At 40.0% G+C, this 22589-nt stretch overlaps 1 protein-coding gene across 20 annotated transcripts in view; it reads left to right on the top strand.

Annotated features, from left to right (window-relative positions):
• PEX5L (peroxisomal biogenesis factor 5 like) overlaps nucleotides 1–22589 on the top strand; it is a 213101-nt gene that overhangs the window by 149414 nt on the left and 41098 nt on the right. For all 20 annotated transcript variants that reach the window (XM_070243294.1, XM_005601825.4, XM_070243291.1 and 17 more), the window contains one exon: nucleotides 7858–7953. In XM_070243294.1, the coding sequence (XP_070099395.1) occupies nucleotides 7858–7953 (96 nt within the window). The remainder of the gene's footprint in view (nucleotides 1–7857; nucleotides 7954–22589) is intronic.

Raw genomic sequence — 22589 nt, 5'->3', positions numbered from 1 at the left:
CAGGGGAGACTTGGCACAACGGGGCTGCTCTACTCTGAGCTGGAGGAGTGGAAGATCAGCTGGGGTCCTTGGTTGCCATGAAGACCCACATTCATTTATCTTACTATTCCGGTGACTGCTACTCTCCTGCTGGTTGTCTGATTTCATCCCAGCAGATTGTCCTTCCACTTATCCACCAGTGTGCCTTTAAGCAAACACCATGTGCTTTGGAAAATTTGTATGAGATTTCTGATATTTTCCTCCACGACATAATTTAAAATGCACTGTGACAGTTCTCGGTCTAGATAAATCGTAGCAAATCTTTTTAGAAGGTTACCAATTATTTGTAAAGAATTGATCCCTTCATTTGATTTTTTAAAAACACTGCATGATTACTTATCAAGATTTGCCTAAACTAAGGAAATTCATAATCTGTTAGTTTTTAATTCCAGCCTATGGTTAATTGGGATTTAATCATCTGAAATACCAAGTCACTCCAACGCAGCAGCAAGAGAATACACTGATTAATCTATTTGTAATAAAAGCCAGAAAGATGTTTTCACTGTTAGTAGCATACTACTCTTAAATATATGATCTCTTTACATAGATAAGGTGATGAAGGTAGTATAAAAATTCAACTTAAAACTGACTTGCAAACCATTCAAGTAAACAATTCCAGCTCACCAAAACTTGTTACTGCTCCACTATCTCTCAAATCGTTCACAGGAAAATCAAGGAAAGGTTATCTTCTCTCTCAAGTCAACATAAATTATCTTAGGGTCAACAGGTGAGGAGCTATTTACAAGCCTTGTTTAAAAATCATATTTCAGAATCACAAAGAGAATCGAAATTCACAATGAGAAAAATTCTGTGAGTTCATTTTCTTTTCAAGATGGGGAAAAACTAGTCTAGTCTCTTTCAAATACTGTTTTTGAATACACTAATCAGAGTGGCAGATTATAATAAATTATATAATCTCTATATATTTAAGAATAAAGTTTCTTGACACTTATGCAAACTGTGTAATTAGTATTCCTTGGAGTTAATTGTTTAAAGAAATCACGCAATCTGAAAAATTAGAAAACATTTGAAGAATTGGAGAAAAACGCAGAAGGCAATGATGTAAAATTAGCTTTTTCCTTAAATGGCTTGAGATAGTGGTGAGGCAAAAGCAAAAGAACCCAACTTCTGCTGGAGAGTGATGGTTCAAGCATTTCTTTTTCAAATCCGGACACTGGAAGGAGAGCTCCAAGGCAGGCTCTTGCCAACCTGAGTTGGACTTCACAAGAATGTGTGGCAGCTAGGCTCTCCAAATTCTTAGTCACAATCATGGAACTCTCTTATTTTGCTGACTTTGGCACAGCTTCCTTCCACACACTCATAATTCCATCAAATTGGCAGTATCCCAAACCAGAACAATTTAAACTTTAAGATATAAGTGCAGATATGTTTTCTAAATTTTTTAAGCAGTAATGCAAAAGGAAATGCATGTTAATAGCTGTCATCTTACACACTTTATTTATTACACATAAAGTGTGTAATATGAGATATTCTAACATATTATTTGAAATGGTTTTAATAATCTTGGGAATTAATATGCCCATTTCTTAGAAGAGAAATGCATCTTGGAGAGCAGAGGTAATTTTCCCAAGATGGAGAAGCTGAGGAGAAGAGGCTCCAGCCCTCCTATCACACGCATCAGCTTCTAAAGCCCTTGTTCTTAAGCACACACCACCTCGTATCAGCCACATCAAGCTTATCTGCCTGAAAGAACTCACAAACCATCTGTTTCCTTTCTCATGGCAAGCCCTGATTATTACTTAAGTTTGTAGAGTTAACATGAGCTAAGTGATTTTAAAGAATAGTTATCACTTTCTTCCAGAAACTTTGTAAGATAAATTAGAATTATCATCTGATCTGAGGCCATATACACTTTTGTGCCTCCCCTCCCAAATTCATTCTCACCCTCTTACTCTTACAAATGCTGATGGCTGCCATTTCATTCCACTTCAATTCAACAAATGTGGTTGAGTGTCTACCATCCATAAGGCCATAAGCAAAGCAGTTAAAAAGTTAGAAAGAGGAGTTTGGTTATAAGAAGTATCAAGACCTTTATGTCTAATAGAAACAATTAGATCATACACTATAAATATGGTTTTGCTTATTGGAAGATGTTGAAGGAGCCACATCAATATCCCTTTTCCCCTCCGAGATACACAGTGAGCTACCAATGAGAAAGGAAGCAAGCAAAGAAGGAAGGAAGGAAGGAAGAAAAGAAGGTAGAAAGACAAGGACAGTAGGAAGGCAAGAAGGAAGGAAAGAAATCTGAAAGATCACTTTCAGCTTAGTAGGAAATCTGCACATAGTAGGTACTCAACAAATACTTGTTGCAATGAAAACGTAAGAGAATACTAACAAAAAAGGAGAAAGAACAATGGTTGTCAAATTTACCAATTTGATAGTAGAGGCTAATGGCTGACTAAAGCATGGAAAAACTAAAAAGACAAAATTTTATTCATTTATCATTTTTGAAGCTAGTTTCAAAAATAATTTTTGGTTATGCCTGACAGTAGACTGTCCATCCCTTTTCAAAATCAGCACTGATTTTCCTTGGTGTTCTACAACATAGAATTTCATAGTTGGAGGGAGATTGGAACCGTATGCTGCCTGCCTAGCACAAATCTCTAGGAATTTGCTCTTGACACATAAGCTACAGCTTTTTTTGTGTATCTTCAACGATAAATGTCTGTTGATTGATTAAGGAAAAAAATCCTGCCCGTCTCAGTGAGGTAGATGTTATCTGCTCCAGTGTAAGGATCCAGCTGGCCTCCATTAACCACTTACAAAAGTGCTCTAAACACAGATTTTTTTTAATGAATTTCTAAAGTCACAGCTGATAAGCACTAACCAGAAAGATGATAACAAAAGCCAAGTTTTATTGAGCACTTCCTGTGTACTGAGCATTCTGTGTGTGTATTTACATGATTATTGTACTCAATTCTTATATGGACTCTGCAAGTGAATATACACTTTGCCGATAAGAATACCGAGGATTGGGGAGATTAAGTAATTTGTCCAAGGTCACCAATGGCAAACGGTAAGCCAGGATTTGCCCCCAGGCAGCCTGACTCCAGAGGTCATGCTTTTAATGACTATGTTATACTGTCACCCAAGGTCTCCTAGTTGCTGTAGATGTTTTTCTTTTCTACAGTTAAGCAGATCGCTTGTCTCCTTCAATTTCTTTTGAAAAGATCCTGAGCTTTTGTACAATGTATTTTGGTGGGAGATCTTTAGCAGTAATCTAAAGGCAATCGCATGAGAAGATGTGAATGACTGACACAGAGGTTAGCCAACTGGGTTAAGCTAGGACAACCACAGCCACAAATACAGTCATTTTCAAGTCATAATTTTGGTCACAATCATAATTTTGAATAAAAAGAATAAAACATACTCTTCTTAAACAGTTATTTAATTCTTCTTACCCTTCGCTCGGTGCTGATCAGAGCAATCAACAGCTGGGGGAACTAAATGCTTTCTTCTCTGGAGAGTGTGAGACCCTAAAATCCAATTAGCTTAAACCAATTAAAATGCTGTTTTTAAAGTCGAGGTACTTCCAGGAGGTCGCTGTAACTGTGGAGCATTTTTCAAAATCATGCAACAAAGACAAGAAGTGCCTGCACCGGCGTACATTTGTGAACTCCAGAGTTCCATCTCCATACACGTACTGCCAGTAACTAAATCAGAAGCTCTCATAGTGTGGTCCCCAGACAGCAGCAGCAGCAATCAACTGAGATCTTGTTATAAATGCAGATTCTGGGGCCCACCCCCACACCTACTGAACCAGAAACCCTGGCGGTGGGGCCCAGCAATCTGTGTCTGGGGACCTCCAGGCGACTCTGCTGCCCACTAAAGCTTGAGAACTAATAGCGCTGTCGTGCTGCCATAACAGCTGCTACTCAATCTTACGGGCGTCATTGTGTCTTTGACCATTCCTCTAGTTAAGTACTAAGCAATGTCTGCGGTTTATAGGCACCACTTCTATATGTTTATTACTTACATATGTTGTCCCATATTACTGTTTTCATGTATAATGAATCAGATGTAAAAAAAAAAAATCTTGGTTGAAAGGAAGTCTTATCTTCACCATGTGCTATAATCTATATTTCATCCTCAGTCCTAAACCAGCATGTCTGGGCATGCTGCTGTGCTCTGAAAAGTTTCAGAATCTTTAGTTTCATACTATTCTCAGCTTGAAAACTGCCTCTGTTTACATTCAGTATTTGCCAATATTTATAACATTTACGCTTCCCCGGGCAAAATCAATAGCTTTAAAATGTGAGATAGATAATACCTGAGTTAGTAGTAGCCTAAGGCTTTTCTAACAACATGGAAAATAGCACATACCTAAAGAGTAATTGTACTAGCAAATAAAATTTCATTTGCACAGTAAGATTCTATTTACACTTGCTGGTTCAAGCGGTAGAGAGAATATTTAAGTCTAGAATCCTGAGATTTTGCCTCTTCTTCCTGATATATGGTGCCCTTTGCAAACTATGATTCATAATCCGCTTGGGTCGTGAAACATTGATGAAGGGAAGCCGGTGACAGTGATGGAGTTAGGTTAGGGCAGGCTTCACAAGAAAGACAGCTCATATTTCACTGGTGAAAAGTACCTCTAATGAAAGGAGCTGCCTTGGGATAAAAAGATTAGTGCTTTCTCTTTCTTCTCCTCCCGCCATTCATGGGTCATTCATAATATTGTTATATAATTGCACAAAGTTTATTTCTTACCCTATGTCTGCCTTTTTAAAATTTATGTTTGCTTATTTTATTAATGAGGGAACCAGCAGGAAGACAAAAGAGTTAGTTCCAAACGCAAAGGATTAAGGAACAGAGATTTATATAGCCAATTATGAAAGAAATGCCGAAATATTTGCCGAGTTTGATATAAGATTGGGTTAATTTCCTACAAGACAGTAGTATCATATCACCTTTAGGGTAAGTCCTCTACCAGGCTGTAACATCCTAACAACTTATCGATTTTAAAAGGTTGTAAACCATCTGCACCTTTATATTTGTTGATTAAATATATTATGACCCAAGAGTGTCAGATGAGGGTTGTGGTGGGCTGAATGGTGGCCCCCGAAAAGATAAGTCCACATCCTGCTCCCCAGAATCTGTGATAGTCAATCTCACTTATGTTTTTGGAGATCCCTCCCCTCAACCCTGCCTCAAATGTCTGCATTGAAAGTAGCAGCTTTCACGGGGGCCTGGAGAATAAGAGAGGATGCTTGTTCATGGTGGCCATTGAGACTGGCCAACCCAAGAGTGAGGCACTAATGCCTAGGCAGGCCTGGGCATGTCCTTATCTCCCTCCCTCTTCTGACCACAGGCATGCCTCCAGAGGTCTCACCTCTGTGCTGCTCACAGGCCTTGCTCTTTACTGGGCACCCCACTAAGGCATCCTGCAGCCCTTCCCCACCACCAAAACCAGGGCAGCAGGGGTTTGCAAGCATAGATCTCTGCCACTCTAGGCACAGGACAAAAAACAAGTCCCCTCTCAATCTCCAATAGGCCCCCCTTAGCCTCCTGGGTTGACCAAGAAATCTTGACTGAGATCCCATAGCTACCATCCGGGAGTAGGGGAGAGAAATACCTTTTATTCGTTCCTTCTTATATTCCTTGACAACATATTTTAAACAAATATTTACTGACTATTTATGGAGTACCTACTGTTTGCAAGGGATACAGCAATGAAGCATCACAGAGATACATAAATTAATGTTCCAATAAATTAACATTTAGTGTTCATTAATGCAAAACACAGACTCAGACTGTTGCTTATGCTCAAAAGTATTCATAATAATTACTTCATTATTGTTTTCAGCCCACAATATTCTTGAGGGCTTCTTGGTTGAGTCTCTCAACATGCATGAGCCTTTGAGGAACAGCTTTTCTATATTTTGCAGCTTCCTAAAACAGCCAATTGAGTACAGCCTCCCAGGAGAGGCGGTATAATGCAGTGATTATGAGCATGGCCCCGATGCACCAGCCCTGCCACTTACTACCTGTTTGACTTTAGGCAAGTTAATTAAGCTCTCTGTGCCTCGATGTCATGGAGTTGATGATAAGAGCTACCTCATGGGTTGTTGAAAAGACAAAATGAGTGATAGTATCTAAAGGACTTGGAGCAGTGTCTGGCATGTCATGAGCCCTGATATTACCACTGTGTAATGAGAAAAGAGGGGGGTCCTCCTGAGGCCCAGTGATGATGGAGAACAGATGAGAAGCAGCTGAGCTGTATAGATGGTAAGTGCTGAGTGAAGGCCAAAGTTTTGCTACAGAATGGTGGTTTTCAAATACGATTGCTTTTCAGCATCACTCCAAACTTTTCGAATATTTAATGCCCAGACTCCATGCCCAGAGATTTTTACTTAATTGGTCTTGGGTGGGGCCCAGGCCTTTGCAGTAGTTCCCATAGAAGTCGTGGGTGGGCGTCCCTGCGGGAAGAGCGATCCAACACACCACAGGCCAAGGAGCCACACTGTCCTGCAGCAATGGGGAGACTCGGGGGCACATGGGACGGGACTTGTCTCCGTAAGCCTCTCTCCTGCTACTCCCAAGGCCCAGCTGCCCTTATTGGCACGCTCCCTCATCCTGCCGTCTGTAGGCATCCTTGGGCACACAGCACCTGTCAGGCCCTGGGCTGGGTACACAGACTATAACAGTTACCAGCCAAAATCGTACCCCCACGGATCCCACAGCTGAGCGAGAAGATGAACAAGAAAATGAGCATTACATGGAGGAAAATCGGAAACACCCTAGATGCTCACGGAAAGAAGTCTGTTAAACTACAGAATACACTTACTGAGAAACCCCTGGGAAAAGAATGAGGCAGATCTTTAAGTACTAAATGTGGAGACTCTCCAAGATATATTGTTGAGTAGAAAAAAGTAAACTACAGAATAGCATACCATTTATGTTTCAAAAACATTTTTGAAACACATTATGATGTTCTATCTATGGGTGCATAAATATACATATGTAACTGCAAAGAAAAAAGATCTAGAAGTACACCTCTTATTTTCCATGACAAATTTTCTTCAGAAAGAGCGTATTTATTATTTATGAAATCAAAAATTAGTAACATTTTTTAGATTCCAGCAGACTCTTTGGGGGGGGTGGTTTTCTGGAACTATTTGCATTTAGCTAAATTAAGATGTATATGATGTATGTCACATTGCCTGTTAATTGTGACAAAGCAGTTGGCACTATCAGATATGATTTTATCTAAGTGATTATTATTTAACGGAAAGCAATGTCCTGAGAAAATGGGACACGAGACAGAGGTGTGCCAAGAGAGGAAAGGGAAAGGAAAGAAAATTCAGCATGAAGACCTGCTGTATTTATAAGGAGAAGGACCTAGCAGGCACCTTCCATCTCTGCAGCTTTCACACTTTTACCTGAGGCTGGACCTCCTAATAAGCTGAAAGCTCAAATATCAGTTTCCAGGTCTAGCCTTCTAATGGAGGTTCTGCATCACAGCTGCGTCTTAGAATCAGATGGGGAGGCTTACTAAAATGTGAATGCCTGGAACCATGACCAATGAAAATAAGATCTTTAGGAGGTCAGACCCGGGTGTTGGTTTTAGTATGAGCAGGGCTGAGACCCACTGTTAGAAGAATCATGCGTGCATGCTCACACACATTTTGGCACCATCCCAATTTGGGCAACATCATGCTTGCAAAGTATTCCAAAAATGATATCAGTTGTTGGTGGCTCTTTAACTCTAGGGGAATATGGGAAAAAAGAAAAATGTTTGTATTTCTGTATTATGTGATTCCAATATTATAACACCATGTGTTTGGCTTATTTCAGGCTCGACTGACCAAAGACCAGCGCTGGGGAAGTGCATTGCTTTCCAGAAACCACTCCTTAGAAGAGGAATTTGAAAGGGCAAAAGCAGCAGTGGAGGTAATTTTTTTTATTATTGTTTTTCTGTTTCCTGTTTCTCAGAGTGGAATTCAAAAAATCAAACTTCAGCAGGATACATGTGAAATGGGTCTTACTTTATGGACACAAAATAACCAAGATTATGATTGTTAGAATGAGACTTGTTACCAGAGAACCTGGACTTCCCACCAGGGGTGACTAATAGATATCCCTCGGATGCCAATTCTGTGATAGATGAGCAGTGACTGGAGTCCTGGCTCAGAAAAAACTCTGAGCCTCGTCTGGCTTCCATGAGGAACTGATGCTATAGATTTGCTATGCCTCTGTAAGGAGCCAAGGTTCCTGCCTGATGTTTTTCTTTCTCTAGCATCTAGCACAATGTCTGAAACACAGAAGGTCTTGCTGCCTCTAAAGTATTATAATTTTCCTAACTGGATGAAAAAGCCATGGCTGAGATATTCTAGCCAGCGGATATCCCATCTTGACTTGAGTCTTAATTTTTTACTGCTGAGTGTCCAAAACAATGACAATGTTGATAAATCAAATGAAATACTTAATTTGAACATTAATTTCCTTATTTAGCCTTCTAATGAGAAAGAGATAGAGGAAGAAAGAAAGGAGAAAGGGAAGCCCGGAAAACCAACCTTTGCTGTTTTTTACCGGTTTCCTTCTGGTTGGAATTGCAGAGTCCATCACAGATGCGATCTATGATACTCATCAAAGCTTTGCTTGGTTACTATTTGAGAGTGGAGCTTTTCACCGAACCCAAGTATGAACTTCTTAGGACCTCGATGTCTACTACTGATAGGAAACCTTGGAAATTGAAAGTATTCCTGTAACGTGGTTCATTTATGTGGCTGTCTTACCACTAGAGTTTGGATAAAATTATTATACTGTGGGCAGTCTTTCAGTAACTTCATACTTAAAGTGCAATTAAATCATATTTTCAGTTTAATATTAAAAGGATTCTTTATATTCTAAGAAATAATTTCAGCCATAATTTCATATCATCATTCAGAAACCCAATAAAAGAACACTTTTATCTCATCACAATACAATCCACCCAAATTTCTTCTTTTAATTTTAACCTTTTTTTAGTTAAAAAAAAAGTTAATGCATATTTCGAGCTCTTGAATTTGATCAACTGATATATTTGATTGCGAGCAGCTGAGTTCAATCAAATTGTTCAACTGCCTGGAGCCTGTAGTTCAGTTTATCTTAAATGTAAATTTTTCCAGACTTAAGAGCTGATTTAAATTTATCTTTTGGACTCCTACTGTGTGCAGCACATGGAATTAGCACTAAAAAGAAGATTGTTTAGAACCATGGAATCTTGGGTCACTAAAGACATTAGAATTTATCTGGTCTCATTTATAATGAGAAAGATAATGGGTTCACACTCAAAAGAATTACAAAGTAACATATCAACAAGGAAAAAATTATGCAATTATCTATCTATCTATGTGTGTGTGTGTATATACATATATACTCACAAATCATTTCATCTGAATTTTGATAGAGACCTTAGAAGTCATTTATCCCAACCAGGCACACAAAACAATATTTTTTTCTGTTCAAACATGCCCTATTTCTACTTTAACACTTCCAATTAGGGGAAACTCATTTATTTTCAAGAAAATTTATTTCAGTTTTGGACAATCCTAACTATTAAAAAGCTCTTCTCTGTATTATCCTGAAATTGGCCTGCCAGCAACTTCCAGTTTTGCTTAGTCTTGGCTTTGCCCTCTCTGGAACAAGGCAGAATTGGTTGGAAACCTCCTCTACATGACACCCACCTCGTCCCACGAAGCCTGGTCTTCTCCTGGCTTCTCCTTGTCCCTTGTGGGAATTGAGAGACCCGAGCTGTTATTCCAACTTGCCAGTAGTAGCTAAATAACAACATACATCTTATCAACCAATATAGGCCTCTCTTTCTGCACCTCTATGGTCTTTTCCAGCTACAAAATCCTAGGAGGCTCTAAGTTACTTCAAACGGTCGTTTATTCAGCAAACATTACTGGCTGTCTACATGTGCTGACTGCTGAGCTAGGTACCTGAGATAAAGAAATGAGCCAGCCTTGATGGGCTAGCTAACAACAGCAGGGACCAGAGGACCAACTTTGACAAATCACTTGCTCCCTCTACTTTTGTTTCCTCATCTTTAAGGTGAAGGGCTTGGATTTCTAATACCCTAAAACCCTATGAGTTTATGGCTTCAAGAGAAATAAATAGTAAGTACAGAATTCCCAGCAAATCAGAAAATTGTAAGCAAATTTGCTCAGCTGGAAACCTGGAACTGAGAAACTTCCTTAGGGAATGAGGGAGGATGATGCCGACCAGAAGGTGTGAATAGGTGTGGAGAAAAGAGCTGTCCGGGGGAGAGAGTATTTCACTAAGCTGATGGTAAATCAGACCTACAAAACTGCCCACATATGTGGACTGTTTACTTCCCGACATCATTCTTATCCAAATATAATCTAAATTCATAGTAGAAGATGGAATAAAATGCATCAAAGAGTCTTGTCCTTTGATCCAGCCACTTCTTAGAATTTATCCTGAAGACATAATCATGAAAGTTCACAATATTTTGTCTGTAGAATTTTTTTAAGTCATGAAAATTTGGAAACAGCTTGAGTTTTCCCTAATAGAGAATTAACTAAATTATATCTCTACAGTAAAATGCTATATAACCATTAAAAACTACAATATAGAAAAATATTTAAGATCATGTAAAAATGTCTAGTAATAATTAGAATAATAATTTTTATACTGACGGTTTTGCAATATGACCCTAACTTTGTAAAATGATGATAGCGTAATATCTAACATGTTAGAGTATGTACTGCGAGCAAGCCACTGAGTCAGCAGCATTACATGGATCCTCATTTATCCTCACCGCAGTCCTGTGAAGAAGGTAACATTACTATTCCCATTTTGCAGATGAGAAAGTTGCGACTTAAAGAGATTGCAGACAGTTATGTGGCACTTTGTAAGCAATTAAGATAGATTGAAAAATGAACAACTCTCGCTTAGCAAGTTACAAAGCTATGGTTTTCACTCAGACTCCGGGGCCCATATTCTGAATTGCTGCACTATACAGGCATAAAAAGAGTTCGTGCCCAAATGTTAACAGTAGTTATTCCTGGGTGGCTGGATTTGGAGTGATTTTATGTCTTCCGTTAACTTATCTATATTTTCCGAATGTTCCATCATAAACATGTATTATGTTGGTAATCAAGGAAAATGAGGTAAACGATAGACACTCCAGTGGGATATAAGATTCGTAAAAGAACTGAAAGTGCCTCATCCTTCGTTTCAAGACAAATAAAGAATGGTGCTGCAGATTGGCTTCCTCAGAGACAGTTCTAAACACTAGGAAGACCTAGATGAAAATCATGCCTGGAGCAAGTTGAATTTTTCCAGTCTCCATCTTATGTTTTTATCTCATCTGATGCCAATATTCCATCACACACTCTATTCCATTCTTAAACTCTAATTATTTTTGTCATCATCCTGCCTCATGACCTGGCACCTGGTCCCCTTTCCAGCTCTTTCTGCTCTTCAGTCCCCTCATGGGCTAGGGACGCTGCCATTCTCGCTTTTCTCTCGCACAACAACCTCATTGCCTGCTGTCCCCACTCTATCTTTCTTCCGTGGGGAATGTTCTTCCCCAGATCCTCATGTGCTAGACCCCTTCTTGTCATTCGAGTTTTAGGTTGAGTGTTGACACCTCAGAAAATCTGAACCTGACCACCCAGCTGCTATCACAGCACCTAGAGTTTTGTTTTTCATCCTTGTATTTGTCACTTGGTCTTTTCTCGACTGTTTTTATTTATTTGTCTTTTTGTTGTCTGTCTTTCCACTTGAAAATGTAACCTCCGTGAGAAAAGGGGCCTTGTCTCTCATTTACCACTGTACCCCAATATCTAGAACAATGACTGGTACCTAGTACGTATTCGATACATATTTGTTGAATTAGTGGATGGATGGCTGATTGTTAATCACTTAATATGGGCAACACTTCTTTCTATCTATTGTTACATATAAAGTGTCACATCACCTCCTAATATAATTTAGTATCTGCATTTTCATAGCTGCTGTAAACAAATGGTTCTGTCTGTGACATACAGGTTTCTGCCAGGGACTGTCCTGAAGTGTCTTCTGTGGTTGTATTGGTCTCAGTGTCAGCCAGTGAGACACACTTATAAGAATTCAGGCGGCACCAGCCAATCTTGCCATGGAGTAACGATAGGCATGTTTTCTGTTTTACATGGTCCAAACTAGTTTTACTTGTATTAAGTAATACCTGATAACATGCAATTCAACTAATGTTTGAGCTAAAATACCCTAAAATACAATATCTTCTGCTGGAGAAAAGACAGCTAACACCACGTGCACAGTTATTGCATATTGTAAATCACCCGGGGACCTGTTTATATGCAAAGGCTGACATTGCTCAAGCTCAAATTGAACTGTTAGATCGAGTAAGGCCTTGTCTGGGTGAGGCTTTTTGCCTCTGTATCTTATGTTTTGCTGGAAAATCACTGCAAGTTCATCTCTGCTCAAAGTATCATAATTTTAGGACAAAGAGCCAAATATTCCAATTCTGAGCTTTAAAAAAAATGCATCCCCCCGAACAAGAAGGGAGAGAAGCTTCCTCCATGTTTCCTCCTGGATTTTCTTCCAAGTCAGCATCCTAAATGTGCTGTCAGCTGCAGCAGGTCCCTAGGAACAATGCGCACGGAGGCACAGAAGTGAGGGGCAGGGAAGGAGCCCAGAGCTCAGTGAGGCCTGAAACTGCCTTCCAGGAATGGAGCTCCCTAGAGAGAGCAGTGCTGTGTCTGCAGAGGACAGAGAAGGTCAATGGGCAGCCGGTACACCTGCAACCCCACACCGAAAATATCTCCTTTATCTCCGTTAGCAGGGAGGGAAAGAGCCCACCAGCATCTGGTGTTATGTTTAGCTGGTTAGCTGCCCCGGCCTTCAAAATAAACTGGATTTAGCAACCAATTCATCAGACACACTTAAGCTTCTTCTATGGGCCGGGCACTGTGCTGGGTGCTAAGAATAGAAAATTAAATAAGACAGTCTCTGCCCTTAAAGTGCTTGGAGAATCACAGGTATATACGCAGCTCAGAAATCACTCAGGTAGAGCTTGTCACGTAGTGTGGGTTTACGCATCAATCTCCACACTAGACTTTGACCCCTGACAGGCAGGACAGTGGATCATTCTTCCTTATGTTCTCAGCACCTTTCTGAGAGTCTGGTGCCGAGCAAGGCCCCACAAATTTTTGCTGGATAAATAAATGAACAAATTAGCAATTTATTCCTCCAATGCATCTATTTCAGCAAAGCATCTCTTCTCTAACGGGTGTTTAAGAAATATCACAAGCTTTCTGGCTAATAGAAGATGAATTTTGTGGCCCTGGAATCAAAGTCACATTTCACTTGGCCCCAGTACTCTTATAATGCTTGCCGTATGCGTTTTAATCCACGTTTTCACAGCTCTCCTTTTACCCCGAGGGAGGTATTCTTGGGAACAAATTTTGAAAAGAAATAATGAAATACATGAATGAGGAAAAATGAAGATGCATGGGCAAAGGAAGGTACAGAGGTCAGAGGCAAGGAAAAGAATAAGAAGAATAACTCTAAATCCTTTTGGCTAATTAATTGAACCCATTAAATTCTCCTAAAACATTTAAATTCTAGAGCTCTGAACTCCTCTCATGCCCCACTTCTCTTCCCTTTGAGCTTCGCTCGAGATATTGCTTGTAACAGTTTAAAATGTCCACAGATTCTTTGATGCTCGCTTCAAAATATGGAGCTTAGTTCTCCTCCCCTCAAGTGTGGCCTGAGCCTTAGTGATTCACTTCTAATAAATAGAATAAAGTGGGAGTCATGGTGTGTGACATTACAGATTAGGTCATAGAAGGTAGTGTGGCCTCCTTCTTGCTGCTCTCTCTCTTGGATCACTTGCTCTGGGGGAGAAACAGCTGCCATGTCACAAGAACCCTTGGCAGATGAGGAACCAAAGCCTCTACCAACAGCCAGTGAGGAGCTGAGACCTCCTGTCAACAGCCACATGAGTGAGCCATCTTATAAGTGGACCCCTCAACCCCACTGTGTCTTGAGATGACTGCAGCCCCAGCCAGCTGCTTTGTTCCATCCAACCTCATGAGAGACCCCTAGTCAGAACCCCAGCTAAGCTACTCCCAAATTCCTGACCTTCAGAAATTGTACAAAATAGTAAATGTTTGTTTTTTTTTAATGTTTGCTATGTGTTGGGATAATTTGCTAAGCAGATAGATAATTATTGCTTTGCTGGGCTCCTTCCACCCCCCAACTTTGTTCTTCTCCACTGATCTCTTCCCCATCTCCATCCCCAACACATTTCAGTATTACAAAAATGGGAAGATTACCCTAGTAGCACAGAAACAAGGTATTCATTCAGTCTAGAATGTAATTTTTCAAACAATCCCCCCTCCCATTTCTACTGGTCTTCAACCTGTCTTCTCCGATCCTCAAGGGAGAATGAATAAAGAAGATTTTGTGACAGTCCATCTTCCTTAGGGGCACATTCATCCCTTCACCAAGGATCTGGTCAGGGATTGCCTTTTGTTCCTCACAGTACCTAGGCCTCTCTTCATAACAAGCCTCACTGAAAGTTACCTCCTAACTTTCCATTTCTATGTTCAGTCTCAAAGAACACAGCCCTCAAGATAACTCCTCTTCAGGCTTCAGGCTAACTTCGCGTCCAGCAGCACTGTATGAAAAATCACAGGCAAATTGGTATTTACTGTTTGAGAACATGGCTAGTGAAAGAGTTTAATACTAACAACTCCTGTTCTAGAAATATGGATGACCCTCTGTCTCTCTCTGTTAAGTTTAACTAGGAAATGCCATATTCAAAACAACACAACAGCTAAACCCAGCTCTGGTGACATAAGCTTAAAAATTCTTTCCATATAGAAAATTTCTTTTCACCTGAAGTTATTCTGTGTGTACTATAGATCTGATAGGCATCTCAGAAATATTAAATGACTGAAGGAAATTGGAGACCATTCTTGAACTGCTTTTATTAATATAGGATTATGTAAGAAACTGCTGACTTGAGTGCCCTCCTACCAAGGAGATTATCTGTCTGTACCACCCCCTCATATTTCCTCTTGCTTTCTATGACAGTGTCACTTCTTTGAAGTAGGTGGAAGAGATTAGTGGATTAAACACTACTTAAATCGTTCTGACTTCAATTCAATATCCAAAAAAGAAAAAAATCTTCTGAAAATATGTGAAAATATTCTTTGGGCAATATTGAAGGAATCTTGAGGTTACTGCTTAAGAGACAGATTTCCTAAAGCTTAGTATGTCATGTTAGCTAACATGCTCCCCACGTCAAATTGTAGATAAAGATAAGATGTGTCATGTGTTCATTGGGAAACTGGCAACTTTACTCTCATATTGATTCAATTTCCTTCCATTTTAAACAAACAAAAATTGATTTCCAAAAACAATATGAAGTATTGATGAGAATTATTGTAGAGTGACGTGATAAACCGTCATAGGTGATGTGGATGAAAGTATAAAAAGGTATAAGATAGGCTTAGATAAATTTGTGGATAAGTGATCTATTTAAAGGAAAAGCGATATTTAGAGTCTACCTCCAATTTTTTTAAGTCGGTGTTATAGGTAGTTACCATATTCTCTCACTGTCCCTTAATATCCACTGTGTAAATATTAAAGTAGTAAAACCTTTGACTTGACCCATTCTAACAAAACCTCAGTTATCCACAGATCTGTCTTCTAGACCAAAATATTTGTAGACAGGCTCCAGACCAAAAAGTAGCTTGGGTAAATTCCCTCAACTTCAAATCTGAGAAATACGGGATCTGCATTCTGGGCATGATCTCGTCAACAAACAGTTCCCGAGCAAGTCAGGGAGAAGAGGGTGGACATGAAGAGAGAAACGCTATCGGAGCCGGCCTTGAGCAGCTACAGACTGCTCTGGGCGTCTGTTTGTCCACTGGCAAGACCAGGACAATAATTTTTATCCTTTCCTCCTCAAAGAGATTCTCTAAAGATCTGCATGTTAAATACCCTATTTTTATCAAACAGTGAAGTCAGGGATTAAAATAGTTCTAGTCTTTAGTTCAAGTCAGTAGAGCTATCTGCCTATTTTGGTTTTGAAAAACTTTTTGTAAATAAAATCAAAATTCTGGATGATGAGAGACTTCTCTTCAGATGACAAACACTTAAACTGCTCGTTGGTTTAATAAGTAAAACATCAAACACACAACCGTACAGAGTTCAGTGGAGAATCGGTAAACTCCCTGAGGGCAGAGCAGCATCTTGAATTTCCTTTATTCATTTGACTAAAGCATGTAATATACCATACAATGATGGGTACATGGTTGATGCTCAACACATGAATACTTCCCACTGATTAAGAAAGTGCTCCTTTTCCATGGAGTGACCAGTTCTACCTCTTCCTCCCAGATGATCAATTGTCAGTCTCTTAGATCTTGTATTAGTCAGGGTTCTCCAGAGAAACAGAACGAGTAGGATATATAGATGGAGATAGAGACAGAGAGAGATTGAGATTTATTACACAGAATTTGTTCACACAATTATGGAGGCTGGGAAGTCCCACAATCTGCCATCTGTAAGCTGGAAACCCAGGAAGGTTGATAGTGCAATTCCGGTCCAAACCCAAAGGCCTGAAGACGAGGAGAGCCGATGGTGGAATCCCAGTCTGAGGACAGAAGACCAGTGTCCTAGCTCAAGCTGACAGGCAGAGAGAATGAATTCTCCCTTCTTCTACCTTTTTGTTCTATTCAGCCACTCGAAAGATTAGATGATGTCCACTCACATGGGAGAGGGCCATCTGCTTTACTCAGTCCACCCATTCAAATGCTAATCTAATATAGAAACACCCTCACAGATACACCCAGAATAGTGTTTAAACAAATACCTGGGCACTCCAGAACCCAGTCAACTTGGCACATAAAACTAACCATCACAGGTCTTAATGACGTTTCTAGAGGGCCTCAGTCTTCTCTGGAACCTCTGGTGCTGTCCGGTGAGCGATGTCATAGGCCATCTTAGAGTTTGTGCCTCATACCAGGGATTCATAAGCCCCACCCCATCACCACAGGGAAGAGGCTGAAATCCAGAGTTTCTAAGGGGCTTGCCCAAGCACAGACTGAGGATTGCTGGCAGACAGAACTAGAACCCACATTTGCACATTCCCTTGGAGCTGTTGATAAAGGGAGAAACTTCTGAATTCAGATAGTAAACAATATTAAAAATTACTTGAACTTGAAATTTGGTTTGGAGATGTATTTTTCTTCTCTTACATCAGATTTCTTTATTTAATATATTGATTTTAATTTACAGTAAAATTACTTGATATTCTTTGAAATGCACAGTAACACCTGCCAAGGATAGCTACTTTTAATGGACCAAGAGGGTTGGTGGTATAGAGAGAGAGTAAGTAAAAGGCAGAGAGGTGTTAAAACATAGCTGGAAATTATCAATACCATACATGAGCCACATGCAAATAACTGGAGATGAATTTGATTTCCTGTGAAAAGCTGAATTTCATGGTGAAATCTGAGAATAAACGGTTTACAGGGATATCCTATCTTAGTTAACTTGTAGGCAAAGGATAAAAATGGATTAAAAAAAAAAACCCTCAAGTCAAGCCCAAAAATCAGAATATTATGTTTATTAAATCCATTTGCTTCCTACATCAAAAAGCTTGGAATCTAAAAATAAAACAAACAAATAAACATAAAACAGGAGCAGACTCATAGATACAGAGAACAAACTAGTGGTCACGAGAGAGGAGGGGAGTGGAGGAATGGGAGAAACAGGTGAAGGGGATCAATAGGTAAAAACTTCCAGTTATAAAATAAGTCACGGGGATGTAATGTATAGCATAGGTAATATAGTCAATAATACTGTAATAACATAGTATAGTGTCAGAGGTAACTACACGTAGAATGATGATCATTTTATAATGTATAAAAATATCAAATCACGGTTATATACCTGAAACTAATATAATATTTTATGTCAATTCAATAAATTTAATTTAATTTAAAAAAAGAAAAAAGCTTGAGTAGTCGTAGAAAAGGGATGAATGGTCAAATATTCTATTTCCGGTCTTGTGTATCTCTGGAGTAAAAAATGCAGCTATTCAGCATTGACTACCTGATCTGACTGCACAAAGGAAGTAGATAGATCACTCTATCCTGAAACCTAAATGCAAAAAATGATTTCATTTTCACGGAATGAATAAAACCAATCTGAGTGTGTTTCCTGCAGTTAAACTCAGATGTATTTCTGTGATGGTAACAGGGTGTTTATTGAAGCCACTGATGTAGGCCCCAAAGTAAAGAACACATTTGAGAAAGCCACATTTGAAATTCACCACTTCCTTGTCTAAATCATTTCTTATGACTCATTTGGTATTCTAAAGATAGTCTTCCTTTTCAGAATAAGCTGTTTTTGATACTAAAGCATTCATTCTCTACCTATCATCAAGAGACAATGAATTGTGAGCATCAGATTTAGGTCACCTCATAAATTAGGTTTTAGTTTTAACTGGCCAAGTGGCAATAATACAATATGGTCTTCAAAGTTGGAATCATTTCTTCCTTTAGTGAAGTTTGATTTTATGGATCCACCAAATCATAGTGATTATTTGGATCAATAATAAAGATATAGCCCATTTAAAATAATAGCTGTGCATCCTTCAAGTTGCCTGGGATGGGCGAGAACACACACACGCGCACGTGCACACACATGCACAGACCACTGTAAATTTAGGTAAGGTCCTGACTCATTCAGGCAAAGATCCCAAGCATAATGGAAGTGAAGTGGCCACAGGAGTGGAAGCAGATGCAGCTTCCCCGTCTAGCTTCCTCTAGAGTCCCTAATATGGGTGTGCAGCTGTGTGACACTAACTCCACATGGCAGGCCTTTTACACTTGGGCTTTGCGTCGTTACTCAGGAAGAACTTACATAGCCCATCCTGAACCCATTTGGCTCTCAGGCTAATTTCAAACATGCCCTGTGTGTCAGATCAGGGTCAGGCGTCTTGGGCTGTAGTTCTCCTCTGCCACTCGCTGCAAGCTTGGAAAAGTCCCTTTGCCTCTCTAGGTCGCAAATTTCTTCATCTATAACCTGAGACCATTCAGTTAGAACCATGGTACCCTAATTAGGCTGCCCATTGGAACAACTGAGGAGCTTCCAAAAATCCTCCTGCCTGTGTCCCACCCCCGGAGACTGTGATTTCACTGGCCCTGGCTGTGGCCTGGGTTTTCGAATTTTGGAGAGATCCCCAGGTGATTCCATGTGCAGACAAATTTGGGAACCTCTGGATTCGATGATTTCTGAGGCTGTCTTCTGCTGTGATGGTCTGCAAGTCTATGATTCTTCACTTTTGCCTAGGGCAGTGTGTGGGTATCATCAGTTCTATTTTTAGCAATTGCTAAGACAGAATATTCCAAAACTTTCCCAGGTGACCCATTTCAATGCCTTGCAATCATTTCAATCAGAATCTATTTTCTTTATGTCTAATCTAAATTCCTGCTGCAGCAATTGAGGCCATGATGGGAAAAGAGAACACGTAGTTAGAATTGGATTGGTTGTTGAATTCCTTACATGACCTTACATCACCAGCTTCCTTTGTTTCTCACTCCTAACTAAATTCTCTCATTACCAAATCTTTACCTAACTCTTTAGCAAATTCCTTGTCAAGGTTCTAATAGTGAGGAGGAAGTGCAAGATTTCTTACTGGTATGTTGTCCGGAGTATATTTTCCAGTTTCTGCCAAAATCATTCCTGGATCTGTGTTCCTGTGAAGTTATTAAGAACAGTATATTTTCAATCCTTTAATGTTTTTTTATTGTTTTCCTTAGCCTTCTTCCCAGATTTTCTTTATCACTCTTCAGTGTTTTTCTTCCCTTTATTAGTATACTTATTGAAGTTAAATTTCAACAAAACTAATTACAAAGGACATGTCACAAGATACGTTCAGGGCAGATGCTCAAGGTTCAACTAAAATGACTGAAGATACTGTGCCATTTATAAAATAATACTTTCCCAAGCTGAAAAAATATGGCTTGATGCTCTTTACAGTTGTACCAGGATTCAGGAAGGGTGAATGACGTGAGTGTGAGGCCTCTTTGTAATTTTTCTTAAATAGGTTCCTGTTTTAGCTCTTCACACTAGCTCCGAGGCTAAATTTTTCTTTGTATATATGTATGACCCTCCAGTGTGAACCTTTCATTCGTCTGGCTGTGCCCAAATGAAAACAGAAACAGTTATGTGTCCTGGTTATGGAACTCTGGTTACAGAGCCCTGATGAAATCTGGACTGCATGGAAGGTCTTGGTTCCACATCACAGCTGTGTCACATCTGTGTTTTAGCCACCGCAGACGAGAATGCAGCAGCTTTGAAAAGTCGATGGTGCGTGTGTAATATTGCCTCATTGTTATGAGATTGGTTGAGCGGCATTGTGATCCAGTAAAATTCATTCCAACTCATTGGACTTCACAGTTTTTACAGGATCTTTGAAATATTTTCCGAAGAGCAGCAGCGTTTTACATAAATCCACTGAATGATGCTGACTGCTAAGGAAACTTTATGACATGATGTGAACCATGCTGTATGCTTGTCACCTCCTCTGCACCAGTGATATCTAAATTATTTCTGGGGTGAAATGGTGACATTTCTAAAAGCCTATCGAAAGAGGCCTCTCTTGTATAAAATATGGATGCGATATGGACAGAACAGAAAACTTCTTCTGTTTCAGGAAAATAAGCACAAGTAAAGAGCTCTGAGCATTGTGCCACCTTGTTCTGTGGGTTTGGTAAACGAACCAGGAATCTGCTCATAGATTTTAAAGGTAACACATCAGCAAGGGGGAACAACTTAAAGTTATTTGGGAGGTTGAACTGATCCTCACAAATTGAATCATGCATTCATTTATTTGTTTAAAAGGGATTACACTTAAGTGACTATTATTGTCAGACCCTACATGAGGTATCGAAATGAGAGATATCATCCCTGCCCTCAACTTGCTCAAAATTTGGTGAAAGATAAAGACAATTAAGAATCCTAATACAATGTAACAAGTACTCCCCAGTCCTCTGAGTACGTATTGAAAGGGGCCTGCCCTGCCTAGCAGACACAGAGAAGGTTTCCCGAGAGCAGGCGTCACACTCACAGTTGGAAGAGAGAGTGGGAGCAGAAGGAAGAAGGCATTCAAAGCAGAGGGAAAAGTACGTGCAAATACGCAGAGGCATAGATGAGTGTCTGGTGTATTTGAGGACCTGCAGGTGTCGTTGGGTATGGTTAGAATGTAGGGTGGGGACAGAGGAGTGGTGGGAGATGAGACAGATGCAGGGGAGGCAGAAGCCAGATCCTTCATGCTTCCCTTCAGCCGATGTGTATGGAATGTATACCATGTGCCAAGTAATGTGCTGTGTAAGATTCTGGTTTTCTGCCACCCCCCAGGCCATTCCTCCCCGGTCTCCTTTGCAGGCTGATCTACTTGTTTCTATCTTCTAAATATTCAGAGCCTCAGGATACAGCCCGCATTCCTACTCTCTTCTCCATCTACACTTTCCCTTTAGCCATCTTTTTCAGTCCTGTGGATTTAAATACTACCTAGACCCTGATGGCTCTCAATCTGATTTTTCAACCTTGATCTCTCCCCAGAGATCCCAAATTGAATATCCAATTGCCTACTGATAGTGCCACTTGGGTTCTAATATCCATCGTGTACAAAGTCACACTCTTGATTTCCTATCCCAAACCAGTCCCTCCCCCAGTTCAGTAATAGCACCACAATCTGCTCAGACCCAAATCCTAGAAGATGCCCTTCCTTTCCCTACAACCTCAGAGCCAATCCAGCAGGAGGTCCTGTTGGAATAACGTCCAAACTAAAGGAATCCAACCGCACTTGTTATCTCCCTTGCTCAAACCTTCCTCCACACCAGCCGCATCCCTGACCCAAACTGTTGCCACAGCCTCCTACCTTGTCTCCCAGCTTCCAGTTTTTTCCCTTAGAGAACATCAAGTTTTCTTCTCAAAGGGTACATCAGATTCTATTACTTCCCTGCCAATAGTGGCACTTAAAATCTGCCAATAGTTTTGCATCACAAAAAAGTGAGATCCAATGTCCTCACTTATGGCCCATAGGACATGATCTGGGCCCTGCTATCAGGGGCCTCTGTCCCTCCTCCCAACTCCTTAGGACATTCCAGCCACACTGGCTTTCTGCTCCTTCATCCCTTCCAGCTCATTTCCATCTCCATAGTCCCTGCCTAGAATTCTCTGACCTGGCTTGTTTAGGTCTCAGCTCACATCACCCCCTTTAAGAAAAGAAGTCCTCAGTAATTGTCCTACGTAATTTTTTCTTAAAGTGCTAATAACTATCTGAAATCATATTATTCATTATTTATACATTTTGTATTATTATATCCTTCCACTAGACTGGAAACTCCGTGAGAATAGGCTCTTCGTCTTGTTACTGTTGTGTCTCCACTCCCTAGAATGGCACACAGATACAGCACTGCAAACTGTGCTCAGTGCAAATGAAGGAAAAGTACAGAAGTTATGTAAGTTTATATAAGATTGAAAAGTAG

The sequence above is a fragment of the Equus caballus genome, chromosome 19 (genome assembly GCF_041296265.1).
Source record: "Equus caballus isolate H_3958 breed thoroughbred chromosome 19, TB-T2T, whole genome shotgun sequence".
Taxonomy (NCBI): domain Eukaryota; kingdom Metazoa; phylum Chordata; class Mammalia; order Perissodactyla; family Equidae; genus Equus; species Equus caballus.
The sequence above is the reverse complement of the archived record's forward strand: the minus strand, read 5'-3'. Positions and strand labels throughout refer to the sequence as shown.